At 29.0% G+C, this 15,150-nt stretch overlaps 1 protein-coding gene across 1 annotated transcript in view; it reads left to right on the top strand.

Moving 5' to 3' along the window:
* Positions 1 to 15,150, top strand: part of LOC123296305 (calcitonin gene-related peptide type 1 receptor-like) — a 295,317-nt gene that overhangs the window by 64,889 nt on the left and 215,278 nt on the right. The window contains exon 2 of the mRNA XM_044877766.1: positions 2,179 to 2,289. Coding sequence (XP_044733701.1) covers positions 2,179 to 2,289 — 111 coding nt within the window. The remainder of the gene's footprint in view (positions 1 to 2,178; positions 2,290 to 15,150) is intronic.

Here is a 15,150-nt window from a genome sequence, read left to right as displayed (position 1 = left end):
TTATCTTACGATACTACAGATATCATCCAGCAACTGTAGGTAGTACTGGTAGTTATCAACATACCTTGTAGTCGATAGCTCAATTTTTAAAAGAGCAAATATTTTATTTTGAATTGGAAAACAATTTTTTGGTGTAAAATTTTATATGGTTTTTAACGAAAAAAAATCAATATGCAGAACTTCAAATTAGAAAATAGTATTTATTTGGATTCAAGTACTGTGATCCAAAAATATGTTTATTTGATTCTATTTGCTAAAGTTTTCAGGAACGAAACAAATTCTATTCTAAACTTTTATGGACATCTTATATCTAACACGGTAGATAATTTATTTACTGGATATAAATATCATTAAATATTATCGGCTAATAAAAAAAAATTGAATACATAATACAGTTGACATAACGCCTGCCCGGAAGCGGAAATGTTAATTCTGTAAATCAGTTTGTTCATATGACATAGAACATTAATAATGAAACATTGACAATTGTATCAAATGGGAGACGCATTTTTAAACGTTTGATGATAAATATTGTAATAAGGTGACTGGAAAAAGTTAGTTATAATGACAGGTACATTCTAGCGTCGAGTGGTTTGGCAAGCTAGACGTTGGAATCTTCATAATTTATAGAATTTCGACCAAAAAAATGCTCATTAGCCTTTAAGTTAAAAAATCTTGGCAAACTTATGAGTTACGCCAGTACGCTAAGCTTTAAACTGTAAATTAATTTACATGGTTTTAATATTTATTTATTCTTACAGTTGAATTTTAATTAAAATAAATTAAGTTAATGCAACAAATTGATCCAAAATAAACATTAAATTTTCATTCATTTATTTTTGATTTATTGTTTATTTATTTATACTTTATTTTTATCAAAAATATTCGTTTTAATTCAATAAAAATTTTAACTAAGACAAAAAACGGATATGAGAATGTATTATTTTATCATTCTCTTTCTCGAATTTTTCTCACAAAAGCAATACTGTGTGTTTTCTGTCACAAGAATAGCTAAAAAATCATTCTATTGAATAATTAAACCAGGAAAAATATAAAAATCTTATTAAAAATATAAAATATAAATAAAATAATATAAAACTTTATTATCAGATTTGTATTTTTTAGTAAAAAAGAGCGAGAGTGTAGTATACCTCGTAAGAGCTATGTTATTTCCGCAATTAGTCTATGTATTTTTATTAGTGTCCGACCGGAACTGGAATTTCTACCGAAACCGATACCGAATTCAAATCGTCGGTATCTGAATCAGTTTCACCGAAACTTATCCTTTTTTTGACATGTTAAAAAATGATTGTTTACTGAAATTTGGCTTATTTTTTACAGTTATATAGACAATTTACACGTGTTAAATCAAATAAAAAACAGTAATTGAGTTTGAATTCAATGAATATTTTTTACATACTGAGTTTTCTCACACAGTTAAAATCAACAAAAAAGTATCTGAAAATCACACACAATTCAATCATAGCGATAGCAGGCAGTTGTTTCAATGTTTGGGGGGTTAAAATTAATAAAACCAAATCCAAGAACGCATACACAACACAACACATAAAGTCACAACAAAATTAGACCGGACTGGACAGCAAATTCAGCAGACACGAACTCACTCAAAGTTATCCAAACGACGCGCTATAATTCACGAAGGCAGAGTTTCCGAGTGGCCGAAAGTTCGGCAGATTTTCTAGCCGAAACCGAATCTTCGATCAGACACTAATTTTTAAATTTTTTTAAAAATTTTGTTTTAAAAAATCTATTGTCGTTCATGGTTTTTGATCTGACGATATTCTGTATGAATAGAGGGCACCGCAACCACTATACCACAGCCTCATTGAGACTATTATTTATATTGCAAGATAATAAAAAGGTATCGGTCGGTTTCGGATATTTTTTTGTTTTTTTTTTTGTTTAGGCCCCATCCACCTAACGTGCGATAATGAGCATAGTTCCAAAATTTTTCTAGTTACTACATTGTCATAAGTCACACACTTTGAATGATTTATTTTCTTTTTCTGATGCTTTTTTCTCATCTGAAGTCTTTCCTTTTTCTGATGCTTCATTTTATTTTTTTTATCTCGATACCCCAACTTTGTTATACATTTATATTACTTATAAAATAATATATAGTAAAAAATAAAATAAAAATATTATTTTCGCTTACAGGTTTATATTGTCCCGGTGTATTTGATAATTGGAATTGCTGGCCGGATACACCAGCGAATACTACAGCTGAAACACAATGTCCATATTTTGTGGACGGATTCGATGAAAAACGTAAGTAATCACAATAATTCTAACTTAGGCTAATAAATATTCGATTATCTTTCTTTAGTATACCATTCATATATCAACGGGTATTTTGTGGGTATTATAAAATAATACCCTGTGACATTTTTAATGGCAGTAATGCCACTAAAAAATGAACTGATTATTTAGTTTTAAAGTTATTTGACATTAAATTCACGTTCCTACAACTTTAATCCTCGTTTGTCTTTCAACGAAAACCTTTTATTATTTACAAACTTACGATAATCCTTATCCATGTTAAACTAGTAAAATAGTAAAATACTATATTTATTTAGTTAGATATAAAGATATTACAATTTAAAATCATCGTTACGTCTATTCGATTTTGAACATTTTATGCTGAAAGTTTTATTATTACATTTTACACACAAGGTTTGTTTATACGCCAGAAAGACAGTAAAATCCTACAAAAAAAAAAGAAACAAAAAAAAAAAACTGAAATTGCAAAACGAGATGTAAAGCTGCTCTTTTGGTATGTTATTTGATTCTCTTAGCTTAGGGGATTGAGCAACTACGTTATGCAAGGAAAAAAAAGTAATGCTACCTGCGTTTATGTTTGAAAAAATATTAAAAGCAGCTTTACATCTTCTTCCGGCCACCATTTGTACTAGTTTTCAGAAATTTTTTCAAGTTTAGTTTTTTTTCGTTTTTCCTCAAAATTTTTCATAATGCTCACTTCTTGAAACTACCTACAAATTTGCATCTCTTCTTTTATAATTTGGAGGAAATGGACACCCAATTTATTCCCTAATTTTCCTACATTTTTTTACATTTACACTTTTGTTCTATCACTAACGGATTAACTGAAAATCATGTGAAAAATTTTCAAGCATCATATCTCAAAAACTAATAGGCATACGAGGCAAGATTGTAGTTTTTGAATTGAACTGCAAAAACATAAAAATGTCCGAAAATTACATAGTTTTTGATGGATTACGCAGATACCATAACGTCTTTTTGCTTGCACACTTCCTTACGGGTTCCAAGCAACATACCAAAAAAGCAGCGTACATCGCATTTTGCGAGTTTAATGTAGAATTTGACTGGCGTATTAAGCAGTGATTGTCCGATGCTTCAATAAGAATCAGTTTCGTATATCGAGAGGATAAAAATGGAGGTTATAAGTTCATGGAAGTCAATTAAAACCGCAAACGTAAAAATATATCTCCAAATATTAAATTTTAAATGCACATTAATTGTTCATCAAGTGGAAAATTTTAAACTCATATTTTTTTATGCGAGATGGCTAAAACTAATCACAAGTTAGCGTTACATAATTTGCTTTTCTCTCACGTCAATAATGGTGATGAAACCTTTTAACACAAGAGCGATTGAAATTTTTGCTTTTGATTAAAAATTTCCTACGTCACATCATATTTGTCGTGTGAATGTACAAACTATGTTTTGAATATTTAAAAATAATTATTTTCAATATTAGTGAACAATATTTCAATTTCAAAAAAGCAGAAATTTAAACAGTTTTTAAATAATTTTTATGCATACGAATAAATAAGTTTTTAATTAAAAACAAAACAGAGCTTTTGACATAATTGAAATAACATTGAATACAAAATAAATTCATGAAATGTTTTATCTGTCAGTTACGGAAGCCTGAATGGCTCACTGTCAATTTATGAGAAAGTGGCGTTACACAAACTTATTTTTTAAATGTGTACTACTCACAAGTATAAAACTAACTTTTAAAAAAGTAACTTGTGGCATTATGGAAACGAACCTTTTTGAAGATGTCAGTCAGTGACGATTATGCTTTAATTAGAAAATACCGAAACTGTCTGGAATTAATAATTAATAATTAGATGTCCGGATTTAATAATAAGATGATAATGTTTATAACTTCTCCAATGTATTTAGTTCAAGATTTTCTTTAGTATTATTTCAAAAATATTATGCTTTAATTGTTGATTATTTATTTTTTTTTTTTTTTTGCATTTGAAAATTTCAATTTACAATTATTAAATGTTTATTATGACGTTATAATTAGAAATCTGCACATGACAAAAGACCGACATTTTCAAATGGGTTCGTTTCTAAAATACCACACAAGTGTACTTGTTGAAAGTGAACTAGTGCCTTTTTATAAATTTGTTTTATACTTGTGGGTAGTACACATTTAAAAAAATAAGGTAGTGTATCGCCACTTTCTAATAAATTGACAGTGAGCCATTCAGGCTGCCATAGTCAGTTGTATACCTTCGCCTTTCTGGAACTGATAAAATGTATTTCACGTTGGACTTAACGTAAAGATCTTAACGCGAATTTCATTGAAGCTAAAATACGAACATAAATTCATAAATTACTACATTTATTAAATTTTTATATTTTACGCAAAATGCTTGCAAACCTAGTTTATAATTATGTCATTAGATGCCAAGATTGTACACTTTTTGTAGCTAACAGCTTTTAAACGTAGGTATTTTTGTCTACGTAAGGTTTGAATTTCTTTGGAAATAAAAAATTTAGCGAAAATTACGATAAAAGTCTTAAATTTAAAATATTAATCACTCCTGAGATGTAGTAGTAAATAATTATCTCCTCAGATCCATCATCAAGTTGATTAGTGATAATTTAAGTATGGGATTTTTTTTAAATGATAAACACATACTTGAAACTTCGTAAGTGGCTTCGTTTTGACGAGTCTACCAAACTTTCCTCAACGATTTTTTTAGAAAGTGTTGCGTTTTCAAATGTGCATGATGACGTCATATTTGAGTTATCGATCTCAAAAAACGCAACAGGTAATTTGACGGACACTGTGGCCACTTTATAACATTATATTAAACGATAAAATACATCACTTTTGCTGAATTGTTTAATAATTATTAATGTTATCATGTGGTAATAGTGTACGTTTTTCAGAACGAAAACTCGAATATGAGGTACCATGCTTATTTGAAAACGCTACATTTTCGAAAAAAAATCATAGAGGAAAGTTTGGTAGACTCGTCCAGCCACTCACGAGGTTTCAAGAATGCAGTTATCATATAAAAAAGACTAGAAACTCACGGTCCCTCGGTCTAACATGACCGTGTTTTGGGATAATTTTCAAGTATCTCATAACCAAGTGAAACTTGAATGTCTTGTACCAAAAAAGTTATTTTTATGAAAAAAAAAAATCCTTACTTAATTAATCTTGTTTGCACTTACCTGTGTAATTGTATACTCAATAATGATAAGAGCCCAATTTGCGTCTGGAAAACTCACTTCGTAAACAAATAAAAAGATTCACACCAGAGAATATTCAAAAATGTCAAGTCAGTTATTAAAATTCAGTTGGTTTTGTTTTGAAGGTGTAAGCAGACATGTTGATTTTTACCCACTGGATTTTGAATATTTTTGTTTATGCAATTCCCAAGATGAAATTGTGACAAAAATAAAAATGAATAATATTACAATTTAAAAAAAATAATAAATATATTATTCATGTAAGCGTGTCTATAAAGTTAGCACTACCACTCGTAAGTTTCGTAGATACATGGGTCAAGACTCAATTATGTTGTTCATTTACGAATTCGACCTCACTTTTTACGTCCTGAGTACGCTGTAAAAATTTCAGCTTAATATCTTTTTTCGTTTTTGAGTTATCGTGTCCACAGACGGGCGGACGGACGGACAACCGGAAATGGACTAATAAGGTGATTTTATAAACACCTATACCAAAATTTTGTTCGTAGCATCAATATTTTTAAGCGTTACAAACTTGGGACTAAACTTAGTGTACCTTGCATATTACATATATGCATGGTATAAAAAGAAATTTTACGTTGAAATTTGTCTTACCATAAATCATAAGCAGTAAAATTAATATTTTTGCTACAAAACACAAATAAGCTTATACATCACAAGTCTTTGTCGAATGATTAATTTGATCCCGCGAAAACCATCTATCGTTAATATACTAGAAGTCTTTAATGGTTTACTTAAAACAACGAGGGATCATTTTACCTTGAGGGATCATTATAGGACCACTTACCCTTACATAACCGAAAATACTTAATTCAAAAACGAGAATGTGCTAGCTTCAAGGATTTTCATATAAAAATACACGAAGCACGCAAAAAATGTAAAGAAAATACGAAATTGTTTTTATTTCATATAACATACATTTCTTTTATGTCTCCAATGAAAATAAACACAAATAATATACATTTTATTGGTGAAAAGCAAGGAAAAACACTTGTAGTCTTATGTTTTCTCATGCTTATATTGATTTTGATAAATTAGCATATAAACAAATTTAACACATTATATTGTCAAGTCAATTTGAGTTGACGTATAATTGTATGGGACTCCAATTAAAGAAAAACATTTTTTTGAATAAAATATTGAAAAATGTAACGATTTGAAAAAGAGCCTTTAAAGATTGTGCTATTGTTCGATGAAATTACCGGGAAAATTGATGATATTAAGGGGAACGTGGGGGCATGTATTAACAAAATTCAAATTTTTGTAAATATCTCCTAAAGTTCTTAACTTATTGTTATTACTTAAGTACCTGCATAACGGCTATTTATTCATATTTCATATTTAAATCCAAAATGCCGTTTGAATTACACATAAATTAATATCAGATTACGGATGAATCCAGGCAGTAAACTTGCCGTTATTTCATTCGTGAAAGAGGTATCAGGCTTAATAAGTAGACCATTTTTTTCTACTCGGTTCTCTATATTGTTAAGCAGAATTGAAAATAGTGTTTCAGTTGCATTTACCGCAGCCGCAGAGTGATCAAAGTGCCTCTTTCACCAGGTGATGTCGGTTTCATCCATATATCTTTTTCAAAAAATAAATGAACGTTGGTAGGATTGAAAGAAGTGCATTGGCTCTAGCCGGCAGTTCGGCTCAGTTTTTTTGTTTGATGGTCAAGACTCCGAAATGGGAATATTTAGATCAACGGCTGCTTTGTAAGCTAGAGATTTAAATTTTTCTAGAAGCAATCCTAAGTAAATAGAGGCATTCTTTTTTTAAATATTCGGCAATAGAACGTTCTTGTTGTTCTATGCAAATCAGTTTCCGTCTATTAAACCCTACCTTGTATTTCAAGCAAGCTTTTGTCTTTTTGACGTAATTAAAAAATGTTACGTGACAAATATTGAACTCTGTTGCAATATCCCCACATTTTCGATTAGAATTTAGTGCCTCTTGTACCGCTAACTAATACACCTCTTTTAGTAGTGATGCTCCTAATTGTTTTGTGTTTGTAATTCCTTATTATACAACATAAATAGTTTACCTATTCAATTTCAATTTTGAACCTCACATCTTTGTCGGTGGCAAATATTAACAGGTTAATACTTATCCCACGCATTTGGTTAATAATAGCCCCAGAAACATTATTAATTAATAACTTTGCATTAATTTAACAAAACAACATGTAGATGTAATTCTCCACTTAATAAACATTAGATATACAAGAATCCTCAATCACATAAGTAATCAATTAAAGCTCAAATAAAAATAAACACGAGGTAAAAATATTTGAATACCTGTATTTTGGCACCCATATGCCACCAACTACACAATACGGCAGCTAGCGGGCAACTGGAGTGATGCAACTTGTTCGTTAGCATCGCCCAAAGTTAAAACCATGAATTTAGCACTTTGTCGTGTATAGTTTAGTAGGTAGAGGACTTTTAATACCTACCCCCGTTAAAACACCCCCCCCCGCCGTTCCCTACTTCATTTCTATATTATCGTTATGTATCTACGTTTAAGGCAATTTTCCCGTTAAAAGGTTCCATCAAGATTATCTTGAAATAATGACTGTTAGAATTCCTCACCATCACTGTAATCGGACAATACAGCGACTTAGAGAAAAAGTTTGTCGCAGGCAAACCCTCAGTATAACCTAACTTGTTGCGCTCGAAAAATGCTGTAGAATGAAGCGACCTGTATTTCTTTTTTTTGGCAGTAAAGAATGTTCATTTTGTCAAATTTAAAAAATTGTATTTAATTTTTTTTTTTAAATATTAAAATGACTATAAATTAAAAAAGTCACTTTTTCAGAAAAATGAGTGATAAAAAATAAAAATAAATTAACTTAAATTGAAAAATGCATATTGCCTAATTCTAATACCCTAAATTCACCTGATACCTTCCGTTAAAATTTCCCATCTTTTTGATGTGGCGACTTAGCTAATACGGCCTTGACGATTCCTGCAAAAGACTTTAGATTATCTTCAACACTATTATTGTCTGAAAGAAAATGAAATTGATCTGTCTACCATGGCTTTTTCGTATTATCTGCTCATTAACGCTTTTAATCAATATTCGATTTTGAATGATTTGAAATGTATAGATACAAAATTATTGAATGAAAATTTGAGAATCAATTACTAAAATAATGAAAAACAGTATTTATAGGTAAACTCATTGAAATTTTCAATTAAATATGTAAGGCAAACAACACAAAATATGGTGCATAATTAATCAAAAATCAAAATTAATTTAACTATATATTATAATAAACAAAAACATCAAATTAATTTAATTTTAGTGAAATCATGCTAACAAAATTGTAACGTTCAATTAAATGAAAATTAGAGTAGGTACACAATATTTTGTTTATTTATCAGTTCAGCCATTATTTGATATATCTGTGAATTTAGACCATATGTACAATAAAATGAATAGAGTACTTTCGATAGCTTGAAAAATAAATTATGAAATTAGAAAAAAGTTTAAATTTATGTAAAAATATACTTAAATATTCTGATTTCGAGTCATAAAAGCACATTTTTCTTTTATAATTTTAAAATTAAAAATCGTAATTTTTTAAACTATATATCACGTGACCTAAAACGTGGACAAGCCCTGGTTTATAGACCATCAGTCAGTTCAGTGTAGACAGCTATTACAGTAGACAGAATATTATCCATAGATAATAAATATTTATATTTAATATAATTAGTTGTCTATGAATCTGTCAAACTTATATGTGTTATTTCGTATAATGATACCGATAATACGTCACCAAATTGGATGCCCGCGTTTTTGACAGTTTAAAAAATTTAATTTAAGTTTTTGGCAAGAAAGCGTGTGTATTTTTCCGAAATAAAGTTTTGGTGGCTTTTTATTAGCAAAATCAACATTTTGAAGTACTTTTTCAAATATAGTAGAATACCCTATTGCTGTACTGAAGGAAACACGTTTACTTATGGCTATTGATGTTCTTGTAACAAGTAAATATTTATTGAGTCAACGATCTCAATACTTAATTCCAGAAAATAAGTATTTGATTGCTTAAAAATTAAAATAAAGCAAATAAATATTTTCTTGAACCTATTGGATTTCCTAGCTAAGAGATACTCCTAGCGTTTTTTTTATAAGAACCCACATGTTTGATATACAACCAGTTGTTCACAATAACATTAATACATTTTGAGACAATGACGTGGTACAAATCCGTTATGATTCGATTTTAAAATAAATTTCAATATTTCTTTTTTTTTTCTAGGGAATCACAATTGTATTGTTTATTTAAATTTTCTAAATATTTGTCAATTCAAAAATCATAAATATAATGTTTTGAACTGTCGAATATTAGAAAATAATAATTATGTGATATTAATTAACGATAAGGTGTTAAACTAGATACATTTTGTTATAAAAAAAACTGCTGTTTTATCTTAAACAAAAAACAGCAGTTTTATCTTAAACAAAAAACAGCTGTTTTATCGAAACTGATGATTGATATTTGAAATATATCTACGTTTTTTTTAAACGCTTGCTTCTCAAAAAATAGTCTCCTGTTTTATCTTAAACAAAAAACAGCTACTTTATCGAAGATGATGACTGATATTTGAAATATACGTTTCTTCTCAAAAAAGAGTTTTGATAGAACAATTCAAAAAGTGCTTTAAATAGTCTAAGATGTGAGATCTGATGTTGATATTCTATTATTTCATATAAAAGTTATGGATTCAAAAACAAGAAACTATAAAACTTTCGAAAGAGATTCTAGAAATTCAGGTTTGATCATTTTTCGAAGAGCATCGTTATTTGAAGTATTACTTGTTTAAAATTACCCTTGAATTATTTGCTTAAGATTCGGTGTGTGCAAAGTAGATAGAGGGGACATCTGAATCAATCATAGCGCTACTCTTTTAAGAAATTTGCTTTTAATCACACGTTTTATTTAAAATATGAACGTTTTTCAGCTGTTTTTATGTAATTGGTATAGTTAATGTCATATGAAAATTACTAAATAATAGTAATTAATTCAACAAGTAGCATTAAAAATTGAGAAAATAAAATACTGAATTGCATAAATAATTTTATTAAAATAATAACTTTAAAATTGTTATGAAAAAGTATTGAATATAATGTAAACCATAGATACAAATAATAGATTTATATGTCCATTCGTAAAGTTTTATTAATAAAGTGGTGTGGAAACTTTTGATTTAATACTCAAGCACGCACGGTGCGAATATGTTGCTCTTTTGAATTCCTTTGATGTGATAATATTTATTCATCTTCAAAACTTTTATCTTTGTTATTATAATTTTAAAAATAGAAGAAAAAGAACGTCTTTGGAACAAAACAGAACAAGAAACAGAACAGGAAAACAATATAAAAACAAATAGAAAAACAACAAGTGGTGCAAAGTTTACAGATTTATTTGATGTTGATGTTTTCGCAACAAAACCTTGATATACTCCTTGATGTATACTAAAAACAAAAATAATAAATTAAATGTTTAATTTGATTATTTTTGTTTTTACGCGTACCTACTACATAACATTTAGAATACATTAAATGTTCTATTTTTTATAGCATTTATAAGCATGTGTATAGGCCGAAGGCTCACGCCTATAAGTTTTTGAGTGATTATCTAACTTATCGCTAAGATATAGTGTACAGAGAGTTCCTAATTGCAACAACAAGATTTCATCTTTTCTGAATAAGGGATGTTGAAATTTTGAAAAACTTTTTTGAATATTACCATGCTTACTTAGAAATTTAGAAATTTGATAACATTAGTTAAACTTCCTTCATGATTTAAGGCTTTTGGTGATAACAGAAAAACAGCACATGTGAGTTTCCTATCAAACCGTTCCGAGAAAAAAATCTCTAGCACAGAGTAAAAGAGAGAAAAACAAAAACAAAATAGAATTTATTGAAACGCTCTATGCTTGGGGCATTGTGTATCAAATTCTCAATTATTCTAAGCAGCTTTTGGGATAAATCGACAACAATTTCCTTTTTTTTAAATGTTATCAGAATATGTTATGTAGAAAACGAAGATTTTCCGACTCAATGTGTATACAAAAATTGTCACTGTTTTAACGTTGTCAACAATTTGATAAAATTCAGTTGTTATAACCTGCACTACCGTATACATTCTGCTGAACACTTTTTTAAAAGAAAAACTCTTAATCCGAGTTCTTCTTCACGGTGACCGGAATTTGTGTATATGTGTACAAGCCATAGATTAATCAATATTCGTTTTTCTTTATTACAATGCCAGATGCAAAGGTGCATACCAAACTTCAACGAAAATATGCAAGTAGGTGTCAACTGAATATATGACATCGTATAATTGTATTATTTTGCGATGTTTTTACACACAGGGGGTCAAAGAGATCCTCCAAAAGAATTTTAGAAAATAATGACAGAACAAAATAATTAAGACAATAATTTCAAAACGTCTCATTGTTAAAGTCATCCAGTTCTATTTGCATTTCAATGCAAAGTTGTGGAAACCATTCCGAGATTTTGGTCTAATTTTTTTATTATAAATTCATTGAATCATGAAATAATTAGGAATCTCATTTGAAAAACCCGACTTGACCTTCAAGTAGCCTTCATGGTCAAGGAAGGAAGTTATCTTCATTGTCAAATCTGAGTCCAGCATGGATTGTACGGTCAAAACCCTACATCCTTCGTCTTGTTAATTTCTTTTTAGTCATTATTTTCTAAAGTTTGGAGAGTCTGGAACTTTTTGAACACTCCGTATACTGTTTGGTACCTACTTGCCTGTTTTGATTGTTGCTGGTGTTTCTTTTTCGTATTTAGCCGTAGCTTAACAGGAAGAAAATCGTGGTATATCAACAAATCAGATTTTTTATTACTCAAGAAAACTATATGTCCGTTGGCCAATACATTCAAAATTAAAATTTTATGAATTAAATACAAAATCTTAACAGTGAGATATAATCATAAAATTTTATTGGCGTGAGCCTAAGGATTAATTTTTTATTATTTATGTAGGTAATATATATTTCATAGACCTACTTTACAAAAAATTTTTATGCATACTTAATCAATTCTAACACTTTAAATCTAATAAATAATACAAAAACTTAAAAACCATTCAGAAAAGTATTTTTAATGTACTTCAATTAAAACAAACAGATTCGCTTAAAAATATTGAATTTTTTATCTTATAATGGATGTTTTGTAAGTGGTTAACGCAGAAAAATTAATGGAATTTTGAAGTTAATTTTAATAAAGACGTAAATATAGCGTAATATTTTAAATCCAAACTCAATGTATAATCAATGTATAATAAATAAGTTAAAGCTAAAAGTAGTTTCCTCCCGAAAGCTCCCGGGCATGCGTCTTACTTATTTTCGTAATTTATCATCAAAAGCCTTAAATCATCAAAGATCCTAAACTCATATTTCGTATCAAATTTCGAATTTGTTTTTAACCTGCCAATATACCAATATTTATAATCTTTTGTTCAAAATTTCACAACGGCGACCTAGAAAAATAATACTTTCCCGGCTAAAAGCCTTAAACTGATGAAAATCCGTTGTTTGCTATACTAAGAAGATTCAAAAACGAACGCAAACATACTGCCTGGGATCCAAATCTTATGCGGCATTCGTTGTCCGTCGCACTTAAAGTTTAAAATTTTAAGATATTAGTCGATAGCCACGTGATTTTTTGAGTGCCAGGTACAAGATCGTTGTTTTTGTTTAAAAAAATAGCAGATTTACAAATTTGTCTAGCTGTGCTCTAAAAAATTCAGCTGTTTTAAGGTAGTTCCAGCATGAAATCACTTTTCGACAGATTTGGCCGAATTATTTTTCTCGGGTTTATAATAGCTTTATTTATGAATTCCTAAAATTTCATAATTTTTGACCGTTTAGATCGCGAGATATTTAAAGACAAAGTTCGCGATTTTGAGGGTCATGTCCCATCTAAAGCATGTAAAATGTCCGGTCTCTCCAACTATTTTTTATGATATTATTATATATTGAAGAAAAAGTAGAAAAAAATGTTTATACAATAAAATTCTAAAAAAAAAATTTAGAAATTAATTTTCACTTTCGAGATATTAATTTTGACGTAAATTGATCGAAATTGGGACGTTGGCATAATTATTTCCCATTTTAAACGGTCAAAATTTCTGAAACTTTGGGAATTAATAGTAAGCATTATTAAATTCTTAAATTTAATTTTTCGTTAAATTATGTCGAAAAAAATTTTAACCATAGCTTTAGCATAGGAACTGCAGATACCATGCTGGAAATACCTTAAGGACCAGATTCACACTGGCTTTATACCAAAAGACCATTAATTGTAGGTAGGGACGAACTTTTTAAACTTATCTTAATTTCTACCCAGTTATACAAGGCTATTAAGTATCGAACAAAAATGTATGGAATTTACGTCCAAGGAATTCTGAAAGGCCTTAAAGTTTGTGACCCATACGATATATTATTTAATTAAAATGAAGTGTTGGAGTGGTTTTTAAGAAATAGAAAAAAACTGGAAGTAGAGCGGAAATCTTTCAGAATAAAAAAATAATTGTACGTCAGTATTTACTAAACTTACTTTAATTTAAATATCATGGTTTATTTAAGACACAAGTGAAGACAAACAATTGAATGAGTTAATAGTTGATATACCATGTATAGACAGTATTGATGACGCAATAGTTTTTTTTTACGTTTTTAAAAAATGTTGCATAAATTTCAACTTGGTATCTCCTTTCGTTTTTAAGTCATAGTGTTGATACAGGACAACCAAAATTGAACTAAGTAGGTGATTATATGAACACCTGTACCAAAATTTTGTTCGTAGCATCAATATTTTTAAGCGTTACAAACTTGGGACTGAACTTAGTATACCTTAATATATTTCATACATACATGGTATAAAAATTATTATGTAATTATAATTTTACTTGATATTAATTGTTCCATAAATTTACAACATATAACATTTAAAGCCGTTGGTAAAACTGTTTTAATTCATACTCGACAAAGCACTTCACAACTTTTGACTTGCATGTATGTATTCATTATACTAGGCCTAGCCTATATGTTTAACATTAATTATTTATAAAGTACCTACATTTGGATTAGGTGTAATTTAAATAGAGCACCAGGAGTTTACGTGGCATGTTTAGTTGTCACTGTGGTACAAATAACCACGTACGATGCGGCAAATTTCTGTACGTTTTTTTGCATACATGTGGGCCAAATACATAACCCTTGCCAGTGTATAGTGGGGGTTAAAAACAATGAAAAAGATCATAAATATTGATTATTAAATGTAAGTCAAAGCAAATAGATTTAGTAACAATTTGTCGAGCTTATTTCTTTACCCTCGCATACCAAGAAAATGGTTTCCATTCTCAACATGTTTACCTGTCTTATTATTATGATATTCCAGTATATAATAATTTCGAGTAATAATACAAACAAAACAAAAACTTTTTCGAATAGAATATTTTGTTTAGTAATAACATAGAGAATATGGTGATATGATGTTTTCCACTCAGTTGTAAGTTAAACTTTATGGTTTTTGATATTGTTATATATACTTATACCGGGCGTCTAGGACTAACTA

The sequence above is a fragment of the Chrysoperla carnea genome, chromosome 3 (assembly GCF_905475395.1).
Source record: "Chrysoperla carnea chromosome 3, inChrCarn1.1, whole genome shotgun sequence".
Lineage (NCBI taxonomy): Eukaryota > Metazoa > Arthropoda > Insecta > Neuroptera > Chrysopidae > Chrysoperla > Chrysoperla carnea.
This window is presented reverse-complemented; position numbering and strand designations above follow the sequence as displayed.